The 21,460-nt window shown below is 36.9% G+C and overlaps 1 protein-coding gene across 3 annotated transcripts; it reads right to left on the reverse strand.

Moving 5' to 3' along the window:
* Positions 1-1,463: 1,463 nt before the first annotated feature.
* CMTM7 (CKLF like MARVEL transmembrane domain containing 7) lies at positions 1,464-21,229 on the reverse strand. 3 transcript variants are annotated; one of them, XM_081344437.1, is made up of 6 exons: positions 20,920-21,228; positions 14,728-14,901; positions 10,446-10,544; positions 9,543-9,564; positions 9,175-9,256; positions 1,464-7,913 (listed from the first exon to the last, which is right to left on the reverse strand). In XM_081344437.1, exons 1-5 carry the CDS (start codon positions 21,061-21,063, stop codon positions 9,189-9,191), a joined length of 507 nt encoding a protein of 168 aa, XP_081200563.1. In that variant the 5' UTR covers positions 21,064-21,228; the 3' UTR covers positions 1,464-7,913; positions 9,175-9,188. The 3 variants fall into 3 exon arrangements, with proteins under 3 accessions (XP_081200563.1, XP_081200562.1, XP_081200564.1); XM_081344436.1 differs by lacking the exon at positions 9,543-9,564 and having other exon boundaries at positions 20,920-21,209; XM_081344438.1 differs by lacking the exons at positions 9,543-9,564; positions 10,446-10,544 and having other exon boundaries at positions 20,920-21,229.
* Between the last annotated feature and the right edge of the window lie 231 nt (positions 21,230-21,460).

Below are 21,460 nucleotides of genomic sequence, written 5' to 3' on the forward strand. Positions count from 1 at the left end.
GATTTGAAAATTCCATCTAGAATTACAGAATGTAATCTTGCTTAAATGTTTTAAAAATATCATCAAAGAGCTGCATAAATAAATTAAAATTAAATGGAACGGTATAAATGTGACTAGGCTTTTAAAGACCACAATTATTTTTCTGTTATAATTATGTGTTAATTATGTTGGAAAAAATTACAAGATCCTAAAAGGTAACATACTGCAGTGTAATTGTCTACCTATGGCAACAGCATACAGTAGAATGTCTTACAAACAACTCTGAGTTATTTTTAAGAACTTTTAACAAATTAAAATAGTTTTTAATTAACTCTGTTGATTCCAGTTCAAATTCCCATCAGTATTGTGGCTGGTCCAGTGGTTAAAACTACAGACCAGGAAATGATTTCTTTTCCTTCTTTAGGCATGGAAGCACTGGGTGCTCATGTTTGATTTAAAAAAAAAAATCCCCAGCGCCTGCAAGAAAAAAAATGCCAGGAAGGAAAATATTACTTAAAGCAGTTCTTCCTGTAGGCTGGAATGAAGGTAGACACCAATGTAGGGTAAGAAGCATTATAAGGAATCTAAATTTTCTTGCTTTAGGGTTGCAGTTATCTAATACAAAAATGGTGCAATCTGGAACTCACTCACTATTCAATTTATATATGTTCTTTATTATCTTCCACAAAATTACCATGGTTAAAACTTAACTGGGAACAGTGGCGTAGCTTGGGTTGTCAGCACCCAGGGCAAGGCAAGTAATTTGGTTCTCTCCCGCGCTCAGCGCTGCGCTGGGCGGCCGCTGCACTGTCCCTCCCCCAGATAGTCCCTCGCTCTCTCTCCGCACCACACCGCACGCCTGGCACCCCCCCCCTCCACAGTGGGCGGCGATCCGGCGGCTCGGATCGGATTCGCACAGCCAGCACTGCAGTGAGAGAGAGTGAGTGAGCCAGGCAGGGGCAGAGAGCTGCGAGTGCGAGCGCGCCCCCCCAGATGTTGCGCCCGGTGCGGCCGGCCCCCCCTGCACCCCCCACGCTACGCCACTGACTGGGAATAGCTATTACTGGACACCAGGTAATTACAATTACAAGAATTTTAATAAGTGCTTAGCTGAATTCTCCAATGGTGCAAATGATGAGAAAAACAGAAACTGCCTCGACCCCAAAGGCAGAATATAAAAGATGAATTAAATACCAGTGAAGAATAAACTCACAAGGATATATTTGCTGTATTCCCTATGATATTCCAACTTTCCCATTGCAGAGGTATTTTTAAAGGTGAAAATGGAGGACAAAGAATACTGGAGTGATTATGGATTTATATGCCAAACTCTGCAATGTATCTTTTTCCTTCAGTTTAAACCAGTTGTTCCTAAATCTTTTGCATTCAGACTTTCTTCTAGTGTAATCTTAATGCATATAATACCCACAAACATCCAAACAACAAAATGAACACAAATGAATAATGAAGACAAATCACTGAAATTTTGATAAAGGTGGGTTTATTATAACAATGTATTTAAAGGTTTCTTCACACATATGTTGGATACTGTCTACACTTCCCCAGAGGAGATACATTTCACAATTTCAGTACTAAATCCATAAATCCATAACTGCAGAAATAAAAGTTGTTGTAGAATAATGAAATCTGCGTTAAAATGTGTCATAAAAATGAAAAAAATTAAAAAGATACAATATTACATTCATTTATGAATAAATATGATCTGATTCCAAATAGATACATTGAACCGATAGACTTCACATACAATCTGGGGGTCCACATTAGCAATCACTCAAGGTCTAATGGTTCTTGTCCACAACATGTATAAAGCTATCAATAGGCCTCTGTATGTCATATATTACTTATACAACAATAATAGTAGTTTTCCACACTTTAAATGTTATTCAAAATTACTTAGATTTCAATTTGCCAGCATGGTTGGTAAGGTATTATGATTAGCACCAGGTGGGGAAGGATCATTATAAACAGCTGAGTCAGGATTTGATTCAGCATTATTATCATACTATTATCTCTAGCAGATTTATACCTGTTCGATCTGAGTCTCATTACAGAAGCGACAGCTTCCACAGCTGTGGAGATGACTCTATAGATATTAAAATATGTATGTTTGGTTTTAAAATTGTCTCTTCCACTAAAGCATACAGGATAGTTTATAAGGATATCAACACAAGTGCGATCAATATGATAAAAAGGAAAGCATGACCATTTAAGCTACAGAATAAAATTATTATTGACAACTAGTGCAGTAAACACCCAACATATCGTAGATCTAGATAGACTCAAGTTCAGTTCCCAGCTGAGTTATGGACTGTGAGTCAGTAATCATTGTTCTTTCTACAGTACTTATCCCATAGCTTTTTGGGTGATAAAAGGAAGAAAGAAAATAATCTCATTTGTGATACAGTTAAACCAAATACATTTAAAAGCATTCCACCAAATAAGTAGGAATGCAGCATATATGTTTTGGGTGAAAAGAAATAACCATACTGAACAATGACACAGCAACTTTAGCACCTAGCAGGTGGTACGCGACCCCTAGCCAAGTGTAGCAGGCAACCAGCTAAAGCGGTACCACACAGACCTGGAGGAGACCAGATGAAGCTGCAGGGGCAGAAGCCCCAGGATCTGCATGCTGTGGCTGCATGCTGATTGGAGCTTTTGGCACACCCAGAAGAGAAAAGGAGGAAGAGGAGGCGGAGAGAGGAGAAGCTATAAAAAGAGCAGGTTTTGGTGGGGGAGAGAAAAAAAAACACACGGAGAGAGAGGAGAGGAGAGGAGAGGCTTTTGTTAGTGAAGCGGTGAGGAGAGCCCGAGCGAGGGGCTTTTGCGAGCAATGTGTGAGAGAATGGAGCAAGAGAGAAGCTTGTATGAGCAATGTGTGAGTGAATGAGAGCAAGCTAGAGGCTTTTGTTAGCAAAGGGTGAGGAGGGTTGTGAGTGAAGGGTGAGAGAAAAAGGGAAAAGTGAGTTGGAGAAGGGAAAAAGAAAAGGCATTGACTTCTGAGTTCCACTGTTGCAGTAGGAAGCATTAACATTGAACCTCAACTTTTTACTTTTCCATAATATTATAAACAAGCCATTTCTATAACAAATTAATCTAACCAGTAAAGCCCAAAATCCCCCCCTTTTTTTTAGTCATCAAGTTTTTGACACCTTGCTAAGCACGGGGGTAGTCGAATATTGTAATGTTCTAAAAGTGATACACTGTGAAAAGGTTGAAAAGCCCTGGCATAGGGTATAATGTAGTAAGCTCTTCCCCAATTACATCAAAATAAACCATATTTATCAAAATAACTAACCAGAAAAGTATAAAATTATGTAAAGAATTTACAGAACTTGAAAAGAAATACATTAAAAAAATCAGTTAGGAAAAAATTAAAATAAAATGGAGTACTGTAACGTGAATTAGAAAGCTAAACATTGTAAAACTACTTTGCAAAAGTGTAAAAGAACACATAATTATAAAATAAAGTGGAAGAAAATGACATAAACTTGAGTAAAGTTGTCATATTATGTCTTTTGTTTGGAGCCAAACTGCATAATAATGTTTTTCCATCTGCTTCCTACTAATACAAACCCTGGAATAGAATCTGGAAACTTTAAAAGTGACATCATTCTTATGGTTTGTGAGGAGAAATAAAAATTAGAACTTGATGGAAGTGCATCAACAAATAAGACACAATTTCAATGTTTCCAAACAGAGACAAAACTTTTCTAGTTATTTAGTATCTCCCAAGAGGGCTATGGCAGTGTACAGTATTAGAACACGCTAAGGTAAAGGTCTTACAATATTTTGTAATAGGAAAATTATAATAACCAGGACAAAATGTTTACACATTTCCTCTTCCCAAAAACAAGGAAAGCTGCTAGAATTATTTCTTTGAAATCAATAATCATTATTTACTTGTGACAATTTATTTTAGCTTTGGTAAGATTCCAAGGGCAGGGCTGTTACAGATTGCCTCCAAAAGAAATTGCCTCCAAAAGTTAGAAGTCCTTGAACTTATCAGAGCTTATTAATAAAGTTGTTTAAAATGTTTCTTGCATTATGATGAAATTAAGAGTTATAATTGTGACGAACATCTAAGGCACAGCACGTTGTTTGCCCTAGGGATTTTTAGACATTTTTTCTGTCATAGTCCCAAACTTTTCAAATCAGTTTTTTAATTATTCTGGAAGCAAGATGACCATCTACAGTAAATCAGCTGGTAGTGCAAAACTGAACTGTTAACTCAGGATTAAGACCTACTGGATTCCTGCAGATCAATGCATCTTAGTTCTTAGGGACAAATGTTTGTCAAACTGTTGAAATCTGAATTCCTGTGCATACAACTTCTATAATTCCCAGCCAGTAATAAAACTGGAATTAATGTTGCTGAAATTTAATATGAAAGTCTTGTCAACATTGCAATAAACTCCTGCAGGATTCAATTGTTTTGAATTCCAGAAGGCTACATTGTACATTTTGTATACAATTTTGTCAAGAGAGTGGCACTGTTTGTAATCTTGGTAGTTTCCATCAAATTTTCTGTTAATACTGTAATCCTAAAATACATATTGTACCTCCTGTTTTGCTATGTGGTTATGGACTCCAGAGCAATATGTCTACAATAACAAAAGTACTATATTCTCTTTTTGTGTGTGTGAATATTTGCTGGACCACTTTATCAAGAGAGGAAACATTCTAGTACAGGGGTGTCAAACTGCCGGCCTGCAGGCCAGACACGTCATCCAGAAGCTGCACCCACCCCATTGCCGGCAATGACAAATCTGATATGTTGCGTGATGTCACGTGATGTCACAAGTTTGGCATGTCTGTTCTAGTATGACAAGTGAGCAGTCTTTTTAGCATATTACATTTCATGCCTTTTGCTTTGCCTTTTCTTCCACAGAGAGCATTTTCCTACCTTTTACTAGATAGGTCTGTTCATTTGGAAGATTATCAGCCTTTTGAATAATAGCTGTTAGAGAAAAATGGGAAGCCACCATTTTGTGAATGCATCTGTCTTTAATAAGATATAATAAAATGAATTACTTAAAAATAAAGAAAATTAAATAAATGAAGTGCGCTTTTTGGGGTCTTAGAAGGGGAGTATGTGTAGGACAAAATCTCATAACTAAGAAGTGAATTTTATTATATTTTATTATTATACAAGCATAATGCAAAATCTATTTACAATAAGTCTATTGTAGACTTATTGTATTTCTATCTATATATGAAGTGACCAAGCACTAAATGGAGCTGTGGATAAATGCAGTATTGCAGGCAAACTCTGTCCATAACCTGGAGTTTGATCCTGATGGGTTCAAAGTAGACTCAGCCTTCCATCTTTCTGAGGTCAGTAATATGAGGACCAAGATCGTTGGGGGCAATATGTTGACTCTGTAAACTGCCCACAGTGTTGTAAAACATTATGGAACAGTGCTACTGCTTTTGATATTTAATAATGTACACTAATAAAATCTAGCTATATTAACAGAATTTTTAATCAATTTTTCCTCCCCCTTTATGTTTATTTGGATATCCATCTTTTTCTTTATAAAGTTTCAGTTTACTTGTGAATCATGTTTACATAAAACTTGCTTGGCAGGTGTAAAGTTAAATACATAGTAGGTCCCTGGTTGCTCAAATAATTAACGAACTATACATATTTTTTGAGCTAAGGTATCTTAATAGCTTAGAACCTTATCAGTTATTAAATCTTGTGATGAAGGGATAGGTCATTTCTTTATATATTTCTTTTCTTTATTATATTTTTTTCATCCTTTCCCATTTTTTCTTTTTTGTGTTATTTTTCTTTTGCTCATTTATTTTTTCATCTATAGTTTTTATTTATTTTTTCCACTTGTAATGTCTAATAAAATTACTATCAAAAAGTGTTTAAAGGATATTTGAGGCTGAAATATTATTTATCCTTGAAATACTCTTGGGCTCCAATTTAAAATCTTCCTTCAGAATGATGGAATTTAGCTTCTGGAATGCAATGCTTTCCCAGAGATAGTAAGTTTTTAGTGATATAAATAAAACCTTTGGTCCCATTATCGATATTCTGGAATCCTAATCAGGCATCCAGTTCTATAACCTATGACCTCAGCTTCATCTAAATCAAACTAACTTGTAGGTCATCAGGTAGGACCTATGTTATCTGCTTTGAAGAGCATTTGGCTAACTCACAATATGTAAAAGCACTTGGCCAGTTAACTGTTAACCAATAAAGTTAGCATAAAATTGAATAAACAGTTTTACACATTTTGCATTGTATGTTACTTAGGCAGCCACACACAGAAAAAGAGATCCTACATTTAGTTAAGGCACCTGGTGCTTCAATTGTCAGAATTTTTTTTGGACCTATATAAAAATATAAACTAGGATTATTGCCATTCAGAATCAAAATACTAATTGTATTGAATGGAGAAAAGGCAATGACTTGACTACCCTGGTGCAGGTAATCATTCTTTAAAAGCCTGACTCTTCCCAAAGCCTCAAGGTTAGGCAGGCCCTTTTTAAAGCTGTAAGGAAAGATGGAAGGATGCTTCTGTTCTTTCAGACAGGGATTGTTTTATGTATGGCTCTTTTTTCATGTATTGCTCTCTAAATTTTGTGGAGCTAATTATCTACTGAAAAATTTAAATTTCTCCCAGCATATTGCAGACTGTCATTTACCCAGTCTTCCCTATACGTTGTGCTATTTTATTCCAAAGCTAAAGAATTTCATCATTAGAAATCATTAGAAAAAGAAAATTAATTAATCTACACATCCTAATGCCAAAACAATCATTCATGCATTCAGCATTCTTAGTAAAATTGTATTTTGCAGAAGAGTTACGGTACTTTCTTTAAGATAGGTATACTAGAAATTTCCCTAAGTATTATGTGTAGATTTATAAATGCATAATAGTATTAAAAAATAAATCAATATAGCTATTTTTCATTCGCTCCACTAATATATATTGAATTCTTCTTTCACCCACTCTAGATAATTTGATACTGCTTCTGTGATCATAATAGAGAATTGTATTTTCATGTACATTAGTAATAAAATAAGTATAAATTGACTATAGTGTATCACAATATGAAAAAGGAAGACTAGAACGTAGTGGATTTTTAGTAAACATTCTTCATTCTCAATGGATCTTATATTGATAGGCATCCGGTTATAAAAATATAATAAAAATACTGTACATAGTAAGAGAAATGAAAACTAACCAAACAAATCAAAAGAATGTACAATTTAAATTGTATGGTTGAACAAGAACATTTAAAATTTCACACCAAAAAAGAAATTCATACTAATTATGGGCAGCACAATCCAAACATTGGGGTGGAACCATCTTGAACAATATTATTAAGCATAAAAAGAAAACTCATATTCACGGCTGGTTAAATGAGAGGCCCATTTTAAGAGCTAGAAAAAAAAGGCAGGAAATGCAAAGAGGTAAGAAAATAATTTCTGACATGCAACGGTTGTTGGTTCATGGTGACTGTTTCCAACTTTTCCAGTCATAGCTGGATTGACGCAGAATATATTTTCCATTTTGATTTTTTAATTTGGATTCCCCTTAGTGGTCATAAGGAATTGGTCTACAATACATGAAATATTGGCAGCTGGAATTAAAAGAGGATCATTTTTCTTTGTTTAAAAGACGCAACCTTTCCTTCCCACAGGATCTTTTCTTGCAGAGATCTCAGAGGATCCAAGAAATACGAGCAGATGGAACAGGCTGCGGTAGCCCAAGGAGTAGCTCAAAGGTGCCAGAAGAGGGCACTCTATGCCCAGTAAGAACGTTTTTCAGAGCCACTGAAATCAGACATTGTATCTCAGTATACCATTCCACCTTGCGTGTTTTTTTTCCTAAACTCTTCCATCAACAGGTGTGCACATTTTGAAGTAGAAAAGACTCACACGGTAGCATCTAAATAATAGGAAAAGAGAAAGGACTAAAATCAACACACTGGAGTTTTAATGGTAAATGTCTCATTAAATTTAAGGCTTCCAAATTACCTCATATAGCAAAACTTTAGAGTAGCATACATGCCTTCCATCAAATCGGAGGGTGGGTGAAAGATAATCAGCCAAATATGAATTTTGCCTGCATTAAAATCTGGAGTGTGATGAGCCCATAAATATGCGATAGAAATGTGATGTCTGCACCTGAAATGTTTACTATATTTAACTAGTAAAACATAATGGGGCTTTCTCTAATATTACGAGAAGACAAAATGAATGCATCTTAAAGTTCTAAGATTAGCCACTTAGCTGTAAATCAATTTTTTAAATTAATCTTTTTGGACCACTTGTCCTGGCTCAATACATCTGATGCATAAATATACTTTAATTGATAAAATAAATAATCACTTGCTGAATTATTGCAAATAAAAAAAAATGCTAGCTATATGTGAGATGGGAAATTTGGGATATGAGTTAATCCTGGTCAGTCAAGAAAATCTTAACCTAAAGGATATCAGTGAAGAAACTGCAAATGTTTTGAATAACCAACAAATGAAGTATAATTTGCTTGGCAATAAGGCTACTTCTTGAATTTTACAGCCATCAAACGTAGGGTGCCTACTTCAATCTTGTTTTGTAAATTTTGAACATACAAGAAGACTGCAGAATTCTGCATAGAGTAGAAGGAAATAGGAACAAATTTCTTAGACCAGAACAGTTTATAGTGTCACTGCCAGACTACAATATAACCTAGAGAGAAAATCTTTCTGGCCAAATCAGCAATGAAAATCTATATAACATTGCCAAAGTATTTCTTCCATTGATTATTATCCTAAGAGCAAAGTTGGAATAATGGTTAGGATCCCAAGTCAGAATTTAGTAAGTCCAGATACATATCACACAGTCATGATGGAAGTGACTGGATGGCTTTATATATGTCATTGTCTTTTAGCTCAATATTTCCCATCAGGTTGTTTTAAAATTGAAAGAGAAAATACTGTGCATGCCACCCTTAGCTGCCTGAGCAAAGAACATGTTACTTTCATTTGCTCTATAGATCTAATAAATATGTAAGTGGAACAGATCACTACAATTCCCCACCATTCCCCAGATTAAATGATAAATATAAATAGATCACAGTCTGAAAAAAATAACATAATGGATCTGTCTATGGACTAAATAATGTAAGGAAAATGGTTGGTGAAACTGATTCATTGGGATCTTACCTGCTGACTGAGTGTTACAAGAGACTTTGTAAGAAAGCCATATACTTAGGAAGCACATAAATGTAGCTAAGAATCCGAAGACCTATTTTAAAAAAAGCATCAGCAATGGAGTCATACTCAAAAATATATTACATTAAAATTCTATAGATTCTAAATAATAATATTGTGATCAATTGTAATAAGAGGTTAGTAATAGAAACCCAAATAGACATTTACTGCAGGTACTGGTCAAATGCATACCTCTTTGCCCTCCCACTCTCTATTATTCCAACCAGAAGAAATCTGCTTGCAAATCACTGTTTGCAATTTACAACAAATGATTTTAAGTACAGTAGTAATTGGAAAAAGTGAGCTTTGTCCACCATTACCTTTCCAAGACAGATTTTCTTTCTTTTTTCCGTGTAAAGCATGGCAGAATGCATTTTCATTATAATGTAATGAAAACACAGCGATCAAGAGGGATGGGAGAAGACAAGAGAGAAATTTCTTTCCATTAATCTGTTTCCATTATCTGGGATGAGTAAAAAATTGAGGGCATGAGAACCCTGTAACAGGCTGCTCAGCAACTAGAGCAATTCTTGTTGTAAATCTGTTTTTAAAATGTGTCCAGTACCAATGATTACTTAGCATGCAGTCAGCAAGCTGATTCATTAAACATTAAGCGTAGAGTTCAAACTTAGCTGTTTTATGAATATTGCATGTACTCTGCTATTAAACAACATTTGAGGTAAAAGAGCAAGCCACAAATAGCTGTTACTCAGAAATTTTGAAATCTTCATGACTTCAGAAACCCTTTGCAATATTGCAGAATCTGGTAATAGAATGGAGTTTTAAAGAATGCCTTTGTTTTATTTGGGCCAAAATTACAGCCCAATGTATAGTATAAGGCCAGCAATGTGAAAATAATCTATTCGGAATTCTTGTGCAGATTCCACTGAACTTAATAAAGCTTTCCTCAACCTACAGCACGTTAAGCTGAATAATTGCTTGCTTAAGTTATTATAATTTATGTAAAAATAACATAATAAAAAAGATACACATAGGTTTTGATAATGGAGAATTAGAAAATGGGAAAAAGCAATGTTAAATATCTTTGCCATTATTTTTTAAGATTTATCATACCCAATCCTCAGTCAATACGTACATTTGAATATATGAACTCTCCTTTTTTTAAAGTGTGCTTACTATGGGGAAAAAAACCCCTGAAATATATCTTAAGATCTGATAAATAATGTTGCTTATATGTAAGAAAAAATGGCAAACAGCCTCACCGCTCCAGCTACCAGGCCTGCTGAATTGGAGCTTTTGGCAACTGCCACAATGGATGCAATAAGAAGCAGAATAGTACCTATTAGGTAATGGAGAAACTCCTAAAATGAAACAAAGACAATGCAGTTTAGAAGAAAAGCTACATAGAGTCTGTACTTTCCATCAGAAGGTTATCACAGGAACATTTCAGTGTGACTGAAGCCCCAGGTATAGCTAATGAGTTCATGTAACAAAATTGGAAGGGACTTTGGAGGTCTTCTAGTCCAATGCCCTGGTCAAGCAGGAGACCCTACATCATTTCAGACAAATGGTTGTCAAATCTTTTATTAAAAACCTCCATTTTCGAGCAGCCACAACTTCTGCAGGCAAGTCATTCCACTGATTAATTGTTCTCACTGTCAGGAAATTTCTCCTTAGTTCTAATTTGCTTCTCTCCTTGATTAGTTTCCATCCGTTGCTTCTTGACCTGCCTTCAGGTGCTTTGGAGAATAGGTTGACCTCCTCTTCTTTATGGCAACCCCTGAGATATTGGAACACTGCTATTATGTCACCCTTAGTCCTTCTTTTCATTAAACTAGACCAGGGGTAGGCAACCTTGGCTTTTTTATGACTTGTGGACTTCAACTCCCAGAATTCCTGAGCCAGGAATTGAAGACCACGAGTCATAAAAGAGCCAAGGTTGCCTACCCATGAACTACACATACCCAATTCCTGCAACGGTTCTTCATATGACCCTGTGTGCTGTCAGTGCAACCTCTGGTCAATTAGACTCTTGTCCTCCTGGCTGGTGAAAGCCTGAAGGATGGTGATCAGCAAATGGGTTCAGGCAATGAAAATTCCTCATTGCAAGAGGAAACATTCCCAGGACCTTTTAGGGAATCCCTGCTTTGTCCTTTCCTTAAAATACCTTCACCGTAACCCATCTGCTTGGAGAACTTTTATTCAGTCTCCCATATTCTTTTTAGGAGAAGGTAGTGGAAAAGGTAGTTGCTTGGCAGCTCTGGGGATCCTGGATGAAACAGATTTCCTAGACTCTTTTCAGTCAGGCTTGGCTCTGGGACAGAGACAGATTTGTCCATATTAATGGACAATCTCTGGCAGGAATGGGATGGGTGTAGAACAACCATTCTTGCTTTTCTTGACCTCAACAGCCTTTGATACTACTGACCATGATATCCTTTTGGGCCAGCCATGTGAGCTGGGGCTGGGTGGCACACTTTTGCACTGGTTCATCTCCTTTCTCCAAGGTTGGTCCCTATTGGTGTTGACAGGATTAAGATCCAGCCCCCAACTGCTCATTTGGTATGTCCCAAAGGGCTCAGTATTCTTTCCTCTCCTGTTTAACATCTACATGAAGCTACTGGGTGAGATCATCAGTTACCATGGGTTTAGATATCAATATGCTGATGATAGTCAGCTCTACACCTGGTGACTCAAATTATGCTGTTTCTGCCTTCTCATGATGCCTGAAGTGACCTGGATGGGGATAACAGAGTTTGACTGAATCTTGGCAAGACCGAATGCCTTTGGAGTGAATAGATCCTCAGGATCTGAGTTTTTGTCATCTTTAGTTCTGGACGGGGTTGCACTATCTATTCAGATCCAGGTCGTAACTTGGGTCTTAGGGTTTCTCCTGGATTTACATCTCCTGCTCAAAGAGCAGGTAGCAGGCCTGGCTAAGAGATCTTTTGCTGCAGTTTGTGCACCAGCTACAAACTTTCCTGGATCATGAATCCCTGTGCTCAGTTATTCAAGTCCTAGTCATCTCATCTGGACTACTGCAATGTACTCTAAATGGGGCTACCCTTGAAATCCATTCAGAAGCTTTATTTGGGGCAAAGAGCGGCAGCAAAAGCAGTCTTTAGGGCCCCTAGAATGATCCATCTCTGCTCCACAAATTTCACTGGATAATGGTCTGCTTCCAAGTACAGTTCAAGGTGCTGATTGTAATCTTTAAAGTCCTTAATGGCACAGATCCAGGATACCTGATGAACTGTGTCATCCCACTAAGACAAGTCTCTCCTACTTGTGCTGGCAGAGAGGGCCTACTTTGGATACTGTCAATCAAAGAATTCTGCACCATCTCTGCTAGCGTCTAGCCTTGGGAACATCCTACTGTCTAGAGTAATATCTGCCCCATCCTCTATTTTTCTTCAGGAGCCTGAAGACCCGCCAAATTCTGCCTCCCCCTCTTGTTTATTTTCTTGTTCTCTTACTTAGTTTTCTGTTTTGTTTACACTCTTTTCATTTCTTCCTTTTTACTGTTCTAAGTCTCCTGGTGTAGCTCCACAGTGAGATAGGTGGCAAATAAATTTAAAAAGGCAAATTTGAAACTATTTTTTCATTTTCTTCTAGATAACCTTTCTCGAATGAAAGACGGGAGGAAAAAAATGCCATTCTAATAAAATGGATATGATTGTTACCCCACTGCCTAGTTTTAAAAAAATTATAGAAGCATGCACCACTTTTCTTTTTTTGGACAGTTACTACTGGGCCTCTGCCAATGACTACTCTATGAAATCATCAAACAACCCATGTTCCCTTGGTTCATCACTGCAGAGATATTTCCTTACAAGATTCCTCAATGCCTTCAAAAATAGCATGTTTTCTTATTTATTTGAAAAGTGTTTTTTTTAAGATTCAAGGAAATATTCAAAGATGTATGCCTTGGAAATAGCCCATGTTGAACTATATAGCAAACAACAGGAGCTAACTACAAGAAATGTTTTATGATATTTTGTATTATGTCATAAAAACTCTTTTATGATACTGTTATGTTGTTAAATGTTCCACAGGAGTCATGGGTCCCAGATTTTGGAAGCATTCTGTAAGTTAGCTCATTTGAGGTGCCTTGGTTCAGAATGTTTTGCCTAGTTAAAGGTTACAAATATGAGATTTTAGTAGTATATAAATTAAAAGTTATGCATTCAGCATGGTAGACTTTTCAGAAAATATGAAGTTGTCTTGTACTTGGTGTATCTGTCTTAGATTTGCCTATTGACCAGTGATGAAATGTAACTGTATTTTTATAAGGAGATAGACATTCACTTTCAAACAAGTAGGCCATTCCTCCCTTATCAGTTAAGATACCGCTCTCCTCACCAATTCAACCAGGAACCAGGAGTAAGAAACGGTCAGATATTTACGTTTATGCCTTAGGAACCTTGAAAATAAATGGAAAGGAGGAGGGGGGAAGAAGTGAAACAATACAGGTGTTGAGATTTATCTCCTACCCTCTTTCAATAAATCTTGGATAAAACACCCTGGAAGAACATTGTTTTCTATGATGGTGAGATGGCTAAGAATTTAATAAGTAAATGTAAAGGTTCCCCCGCACATGCATGCTAGTCGTTTCCGACTCTAGGTGCTCATCTCTGTTTCAAAGCCGAAGAGCCAGCGTTTGTCCGAGGACGTCTCCGTGGTCATGTGGCTGGCATGACTAGACACCAAAGGCGCATGGAACGCTGTTACCTTCCCACCGTAGTGGTCCCTATTTTTCTACTTGCATTTTTATGTGCTTTCGAACTGCTAGGTTGGCAGAAGCTGGGACGAGTAACAGGTGCTCACTCTGTTACACGGTACTCGGGATTCGACCCGCCAAACTGCCGACCTTCTGATCGACAAGCTCAGCATCCTAATCCACTGAGCCACCGCGTCCCTAAGAATTTAATAGTCACGGCCAGATGCCTTTCAGGTTTTTCTGTCTAGAGATGTATGGGTCTAAGGCTGGGATATTCTACATGTTGTACTGCAAGATACAGTGCCCCTTTTATTTGGTGATCTTCCACTGCAGTGAGTGTGTCTCTTGTCCCTGGTGGGTGGGTATGTCTGCCTAATGCAGAGAGGTAGGAGTGGAAAACATAGAACTAAATCAGGAAATACAGAGGCCATTACACATCTAAGCGATTATGTTCAGCAAGCTGAAAGGATGATAACTAAACCAGAGCAGATTATGAGTAGCAAAGTGTGTATTATATCTATTCCCAATACCTTGCTAAAAATGCAGGTTGCAGAGATTGATAAAAATTCAGCCATTTCAACTTTATAAGGAAAAGAAGACATTCAGTGGTTCCTGTTTGTATGTTACTATTTTCTTTAGATACTGGAAACTATGTATCATCAGATGCTGAAATCCTAAATAATAGCTTCTAGTGGAAATCTGAAGTAAAAATGCTACATAGGATTTTCTGCGGTTCAGTTACAAGTGTAACAGAACAATTTAATGTAAACAGTAATTTTTCTGGAAGTTGACAAAAAATATTTTAATTATGGATAGGAACTTACCGCAAGAGGCCAGCTAATGCAAGTCAACTTTCGATAGGCTCTAAAGATGTAGATAATGTAAAAGATGAAGATCATAATTAAGTCACATATGCAGACAATTTCAAAGTAGCTGTATGCACTGTGATCGGTCCACTGTGAAGATCTTATACAAATGAATCCAATCAGCAGCAGTAACTATAAGACAAATAGCAAAACAAACAAACAAAAAGGTTGTGTGAAGATGGCATGAAAGACTGCATTCCAAGACTAATAAATTGTTTAGAATTAACAATTTTAAAAATAAAAAAAAACCCAATTCCAGGTAAAAGACTAAAAATATTCAGGACTGGAGAAGAGAAATCATTCAGATACTTCCAAATCAGAATGGATTTTTAAACGTTTAGAGAATTCATTCTAACTAGTTCTCATTCTGGATTAAAAAGAGTGTGCTATAAAAAGTAATCTACTTATAAGATGTTCTTATGTGATAATCGGTATATAGGTGGTCCTTGGCCATAACTGAGCCTGCGTCTTTGGTTATAAGTTATGATAGTCATAAAGCAGACCATCACATGATCGTGCCTGATTTTTTGTCATTTTCTGTGAGTATCACTAAGCAGACACATTATTTGCTATGGGGCATTTTTCACTAGCAACAGAAAATAAATTCAGATCTCTGGGAATAACACCGTAAATTGCAGCTATGTCACTGCAAATGGCCAAATGCCGAGTGACCAAAATATAGTCATGTGAAGGTGTGTAATTGTCAGAACTTTGAATCCAGGTTATAACTCCATTTTCCAGGGCCTGTAGTAACTTAAACAACCAATTGTAAATCAAGGACTACCTGCAGTGGAAATAATAAGTTAGAAGTAAAGAAATACATAATTAGTCATAGGGACTCAATGCAGTGAGCAATTTTTTTGAGTTTCCTAGAAAGCAATAATGAGAATATTTATTTTTGTGAATAAGTAATAAAATAAAAATAAAAAAGCTCAACATAATAAGGATGAATAAGGTTGTTGAAGACGATGAAAACTCAAGTTGGTATTTATACATTTCTTAAAATGGACTATTACGAGAATAAACATTTGTTTGAATATGGCTAAAAAAATTAAGAGAATTTTGAACATAAAGGGGCCTTATAACAAGGATAATGAGATTTAAGTAATATAGTATGTTTTATAATATATTAAAGGTTAAAATAGTAGGCTGATGTAACTTTTAATATGTAAGTAAAATATAAACTGATTTAAAAGGATGTTATATGTAGATCTTATAACACAGATAAAAAGTATAGTATTTTTATAATGCATGACATAAAATAAAGAGATGATGTACCTAAAGGGGAAAATTTAGACAGTGAGATGACTAATATGAAGAAACTATGACTGATAAGAATTGGATTGAATATAAGGGAATCTAAGCAAACAAAAATTATAAAAATAGGATGTATGGTGATCTATGAGAATAATATAAGCTGAAAAAATGTTATATACAGAAATTATTATTTCTATAAATATAAAAAGTGCCTCTACTTAATCATTTATATATTGAAAATATTAAGAATTATATTTTGGCTAAGGTTGAAGAAGGAAAATACAAATGGGAGAAGGGAAGATCAAAGAAATGTATTATTAATTAATACATTAATTATGGAATTATCAAATTTAATCATTACTGACTGTTATTAATTATTACTGTCCTTTTTTTTCTTGTTAAAATATAAACCAAGACAACACACTGTACACCTGGCACTGGAGATTGTTATAATTAAAAACCAATAAAATATCTATTAAAAAACTAGTTAAGAAATTACTGGTTTAACCCAAGACATAACTGCATTGTTTTAAATATGGAATATCATGAATCCAGCTTTCCCAAATCTAATACCATCCATAAGTTTGGGGATATCCAATACTTCTGGCCTGGAGTATTGGCTCCAAACACCTTTTAAGTTTTTAGAAAGTCTGATGGGTGATGGGAAATATGGAAATTCAATGTATTTTTAAATTGATTACAGTTAAACCTGGACTTACAGCCACAACTGGGCCCAAATTTTCCATTGCTGTTAAATAGTTTTGCCCCATTTTATGATGTCATAAAATGGGGCAAAACACCCTTACTGTTTCACTTAGCAACCAAAATGTTGGGCTCAATTGTGGTTGTAAATCGAGAAGTACCTGTATAATAAAGTTCATGGAAAATCCTAAGTTAACTGCTAAGATTTTTATATGAGATTTTAAGATTCATTGATCCTGCAAATTTAACAAAATTCAACTTAGTGAAGAATGATGTTTAATTAATTCTCAATTGACATGATAGGGATGCAAAATGTTTCTTTTTCCTCTTTGAACAAAGGTATTTAGAAAAAGTGGGATATTCTATTCTATTTTATTAAAGATTCTACCCAAGAACCACTGAGATCCCAGTGACTAGATGGACATATTTTCATATATTGTGACATTGTCCTCTTCCAAAATTGTTATTTAAATTTCTCCATCTAATTCACAACAATGAGATTTTCAGATGTTCTCATTCAAGGGCCATCATCGCTAATCCTGCTGAACTTTTTCAAGATAAGTAAAGTTGGTTAGATGCTGTCACTTGCTGTGCACATTTTATTGGAGGAATTAAAACAATTGAAAGAGATGGGAATTTGGAGAAATTCACTCATTCCTTCAATCTTGAAGAGGCTGAACGTAACTCAGGACACATAGTAATGTGGATTTTCAATAAGACAGTAATAATGTGATAACTATAATTTTCAGCAACACATAATTACAAGATCTTCAAATGCCTGGTCTGTGACCGTAATAAGAGATTGAATTCTTAAAAATGCCAAGTATGGTGTTTCTTTAGATTTTGCAATGCCATTTGTTTTTTTGTTTAGTTTTAGAGAAAGTAGCTGAATATAAAATTTCTCACTTTCTAGTTTTCTTTACAACAGGAAACACATATTCAAGCTTCTTGTTTTAACCACAAGTTGAACTTGATAACAATCAGAGAAAATTATCAGGAATTTTACTCTACTGACAAAGTCTTAGCTTTTGGGATAGTAATGCAGAAACTTTGAAATGTTGTTAAGTTTTCAAATGCTGTAAATAAGACCAGATTCCTGTCAAGCATAGCAGACAACTTTTGTCACCCAAAAGGTAGAAAAGGGAACTAGAGGGTCAGCCATACTGGACTTAATTCTCACTAACAGAGATGAAATAATAGAAGACGTTGAAGTTACAGGAAACTTGGGAGGAGTGACCATGCAATGTTGGAATTCAACTTTATGCAAGCACAAGCAATAGAACAAAGTCAAACTAGAGTCTTAGACTTCAAAAGAGCTGATTTCAATAAACTTACAGAGAGCTTGGGAAGGATTGCATGGATGAGAATTCTCAAGAGGAAAACAATCCAAGAAGCTTGGGAAACTTTAAAAGTGAGAGTATAAAATCCTAGTCTATCACAATTCCAATGAAGAAAAATAAGAGATCTCAAAAGAAACCAGCATGGCTGCACAAAGAACTCTCTGATAAACTGAAAGACAAAAAGGGCAAGTATAAAAAGTGGAAAGACCACATAACTAAGGCAAAATAGCAACAAATACCCAAATCTGTAAAAATGAGATCAGAAAAGCTAAGGCTCAAAATGAACTAAGGTTTGTGACAAAAATTAAAAAAATAATAAAATTGGTTTGTATTTGGTTAAGATGGCAAACTGTTTCAATGAAAGAGATTTTATTCTATTTGGTCTTGTTTATTTATTTATTTATTTATTTTTATTTATATATTTTTATAATGGGATATGGCTTCTGTTTTTTAGGCTTAAAATAAAAAATGAAATCAGAACTTGAAGATTTAATAATTGTGTAGTTATAGAACTGGTTTGTAATAATTGTTAAGTAGTGTAAAAAGTCGAGGTCGTAATTCAGTAATATTTTACTGTGTTGGAAAATAGTCAGAAAACATTTTTTGTTTACTATTTTTTTCTTGTCCTCCTGCACCCACCTTAATCTTTATTTTTACTATATTTCATGATATAATAAAAATTTACTTATATACATGAATCTTTGTAATACATTTCAGTGATTCCCTGAAAAACAAGAAGTGTAGGTTGTGTACTACTTGTCTGATATAAACTCAAACTTACTTTCACATCCGTTCCCCTTACACTCCATCTCCCATTCATTTTGTTGGAAGATTAATCCATTGTCAGCTACAGTATTTCTTTGTATAGGGTTTCTTTCATAAATCATGTTTAATCAATTAGAAAATAAAAACTCTAGGTGAGTTCTATATCATAAAATAGTGGGAAACTGCCATCACTTTTCAATAGTAGTGAATGGAAGATTATGAGGCATGCAATGAAGGGACCCATACGCCCCTGTGGCCTCGGAGTTGCCTGCCTATCCCAGACTTAAATTATAGTTGTATTTGTTTGGATGCTGCTTGAAATATTGCATAAGCTTATTCAATCAACCATAATTAAGCAGTTCATATTTTAGAATGACGTATGAACTTTCCAGTGTGTAGGACAGGGGTAGGCAACCTTGGCTCTTTTATGACTCGTGGACTTCAACTCCCAGAATTCCTGAACCATCCATGCTGACTCAGGAATTCTGGGAGTTGAAGTCCACGAGTCATAAAAGAGCCAAGGTTGCCTACCCCTGGGCTAGAACAATCCTCTCTGTTTCCTGCTGGGAAGCCACTGGGTGTGCAGGTCCAGACGTTTTCCAGAGAGAAGTGGGAACAGCCTCTGCAGCATGGAAGTAGTTAACAGGCCCTTTCTTCAAGCAGGTGATTGAAATGTTAATGGAATACTAAAATGCCCTATTTATTTCAGATCTAAATGAAGGAAATTGGTAAATAAGGATAATCAAGCAGAGATGGCTGAACACCTTTTTAAAATACTCCTTAGTGTGCAATTTGTGTGGTTACTTACTTGTCCAGGGTCTTGCGGAAGAACAGGGTAGAACAACGGCTAATGACCCTCTTTTACCCGTCCTCTCGTACTGCATTGTGGTTTAGTATGCTGGTCTGACAGCCGCAGATAGGAAAGCATTACAGAGGGGGGTGAGCACAGCACAAGACATTGTGGGCTGTTCCCTGACACCACTGGACGACATTGCCAGGGCTCGCTGCCTTGGGAGTGAGGAAAATTCTCAGGACGACTCACACCCTGGACAGTATCTCTTTACTCTCCTACCATCGGGTAGGAGATATAGGAGTATAGCCAGCCGTACCAACAGGCTGAAGAACAGCTTTTATCCATGGGCTGTTAGGCTTTTGAACAGGATATAATTTTATAAACTTTATGCATGATTGACTTGCGAGGCTGGTGTGTTGTGCAATTAGCTCACATGGTATAATAAGATGCGGAGGGTTTGTGTCACTGTAAGTTGGGGGTGGGGGCACGAAGGGAGGCTCAGCCAATCTCAACGTATACATGGTTGTACTTTGACTGTAAAGGTTCATTCATTCAAAATTGTTATATTTCTACGGTAATTCAACCCTAGAGATTATATTTTCAGCTCCTGAAAGACAAGTCTCTAAAGCTCAATGTAGTTCTCAAGATGAATTTGTCAAATAAACAAATAACAAATCTATGCAGGCTACAAATAATAACTCATATTGAGAGGACTGCAATAATTAAAAAAGGGTATAATAAATTGGGGAATTCTGCCTCTGCTGCGATTTCTTTTGTTATTTATTCAATGTCTCTATTAGCTTTCCTTTAAAAATCTTAAGCGGCCCTCTTCTCAAGTGGGTGAGCTAAGTCTGGCACATTGTTCTGAGCTGCCCGGAGAGACTCAAGATAGAATTAAAACAGAACTTGACTGGCCAAAATCTACACGAAGGAGCAGCGCTGCCTCTCTCTCTCTGAAGAGTCGGAAGGGACCGTTCCCAGATCGCCCAGCCGCGCTTCTCTTGGAGCCTCTCTTCGCCTCAACCCGCCCTGCTTTCAGGGGGACTTTGTCGCCAATCAATTCCAGGCGGGAACTGGGGTAACACGTGCAGTGCGTTGCCCGCCCTGAGAAACGCAGCCAGCAGGGCCAGCTGTAGTTGGCTGAGCAACGCAAAATCTTCCTAGGGAACGCCCAACAGGCAAACAAATCCTAGCAAAACTCGGACAGGAGGCGCAGTTGCTCCCGCAGTTTGGCGAAACATTCAAACTTCCCCCCACCCGTCTCTGGGACCGCCTGTCCCGTCTCATCCTTACCATTTGGGCCACTTTCAGCATGGCAGAGCAAGAGCCCGCGTAGCCTCGGTCGAACAGTCCTGTGTCCGGCCCGTAGGAAACGGGTGGCGGAGCAGAAGAACTGGGAGCGCCCCCACTGCTGGCATCTGTACGGATGACCCGCATGCCGTGGTATATCCGACACCTTCCTGAACGAATGGGTGCAATTTACTCCCCCCACCACTCCAGAACTATTGCGACACTCCTTAACTCCAGAGGCGGGACAGTGCGGGGCGGGGCCCGGCAACTCTGCCTAGGATCCTCTTGTGCAGTTCGAGCCGGGCGGGAAGACAGGCCCGGGCCAGCGCCTCACTGAAGCCACGGGAATAAGGTGGAAGGGCGGAGATGCTACTCCGGGGAAGAGATCATATCGGGGAGGGGGCTTCTGGAGCCTTAACCCAGTGGTGCGTCGGTGCTCGGTAAGCGAAGAGGGAGAGAAGGTAAAACAGGAAGGAGGAGGTGGCAGATTAAAGGCCCCCTCCTCTCTCTGCACACATATACGATAAACAGGAAGTCCATTAAA

The sequence above is a fragment of the Vipera berus genome (genome assembly GCF_964194415.1).
Source record: "Vipera berus genome assembly, chromosome: Z".
NCBI classification, from domain to species: domain Eukaryota; kingdom Metazoa; phylum Chordata; class Lepidosauria; order Squamata; family Viperidae; genus Vipera; species Vipera berus.

Excerpts from the sequence above, each read along its gene's own strand:
- CMTM7 (XM_081344436.1), bottom strand. The coding sequence starts at position 21,063 with ATGCGGGTCATCCGTACAGATGCCAGCAGTGGGGGCGCTCCCAGTTCT. Across the intron at positions 14,902-20,919 it reads TGCTGAAAGTGGCCCAAATG|TTACTGCTGCTGATTGGATT; the intron begins GTAAGGATGAGA and ends TTTGTCTTATAG. Across the intron at positions 10,545-14,727 it reads GCATTAGCTGGCCTCTTGCG|GAGTTTCTCCATTACCTAAT; the intron begins GTAAGTTCCTAT and ends GTTTCATTTTAG.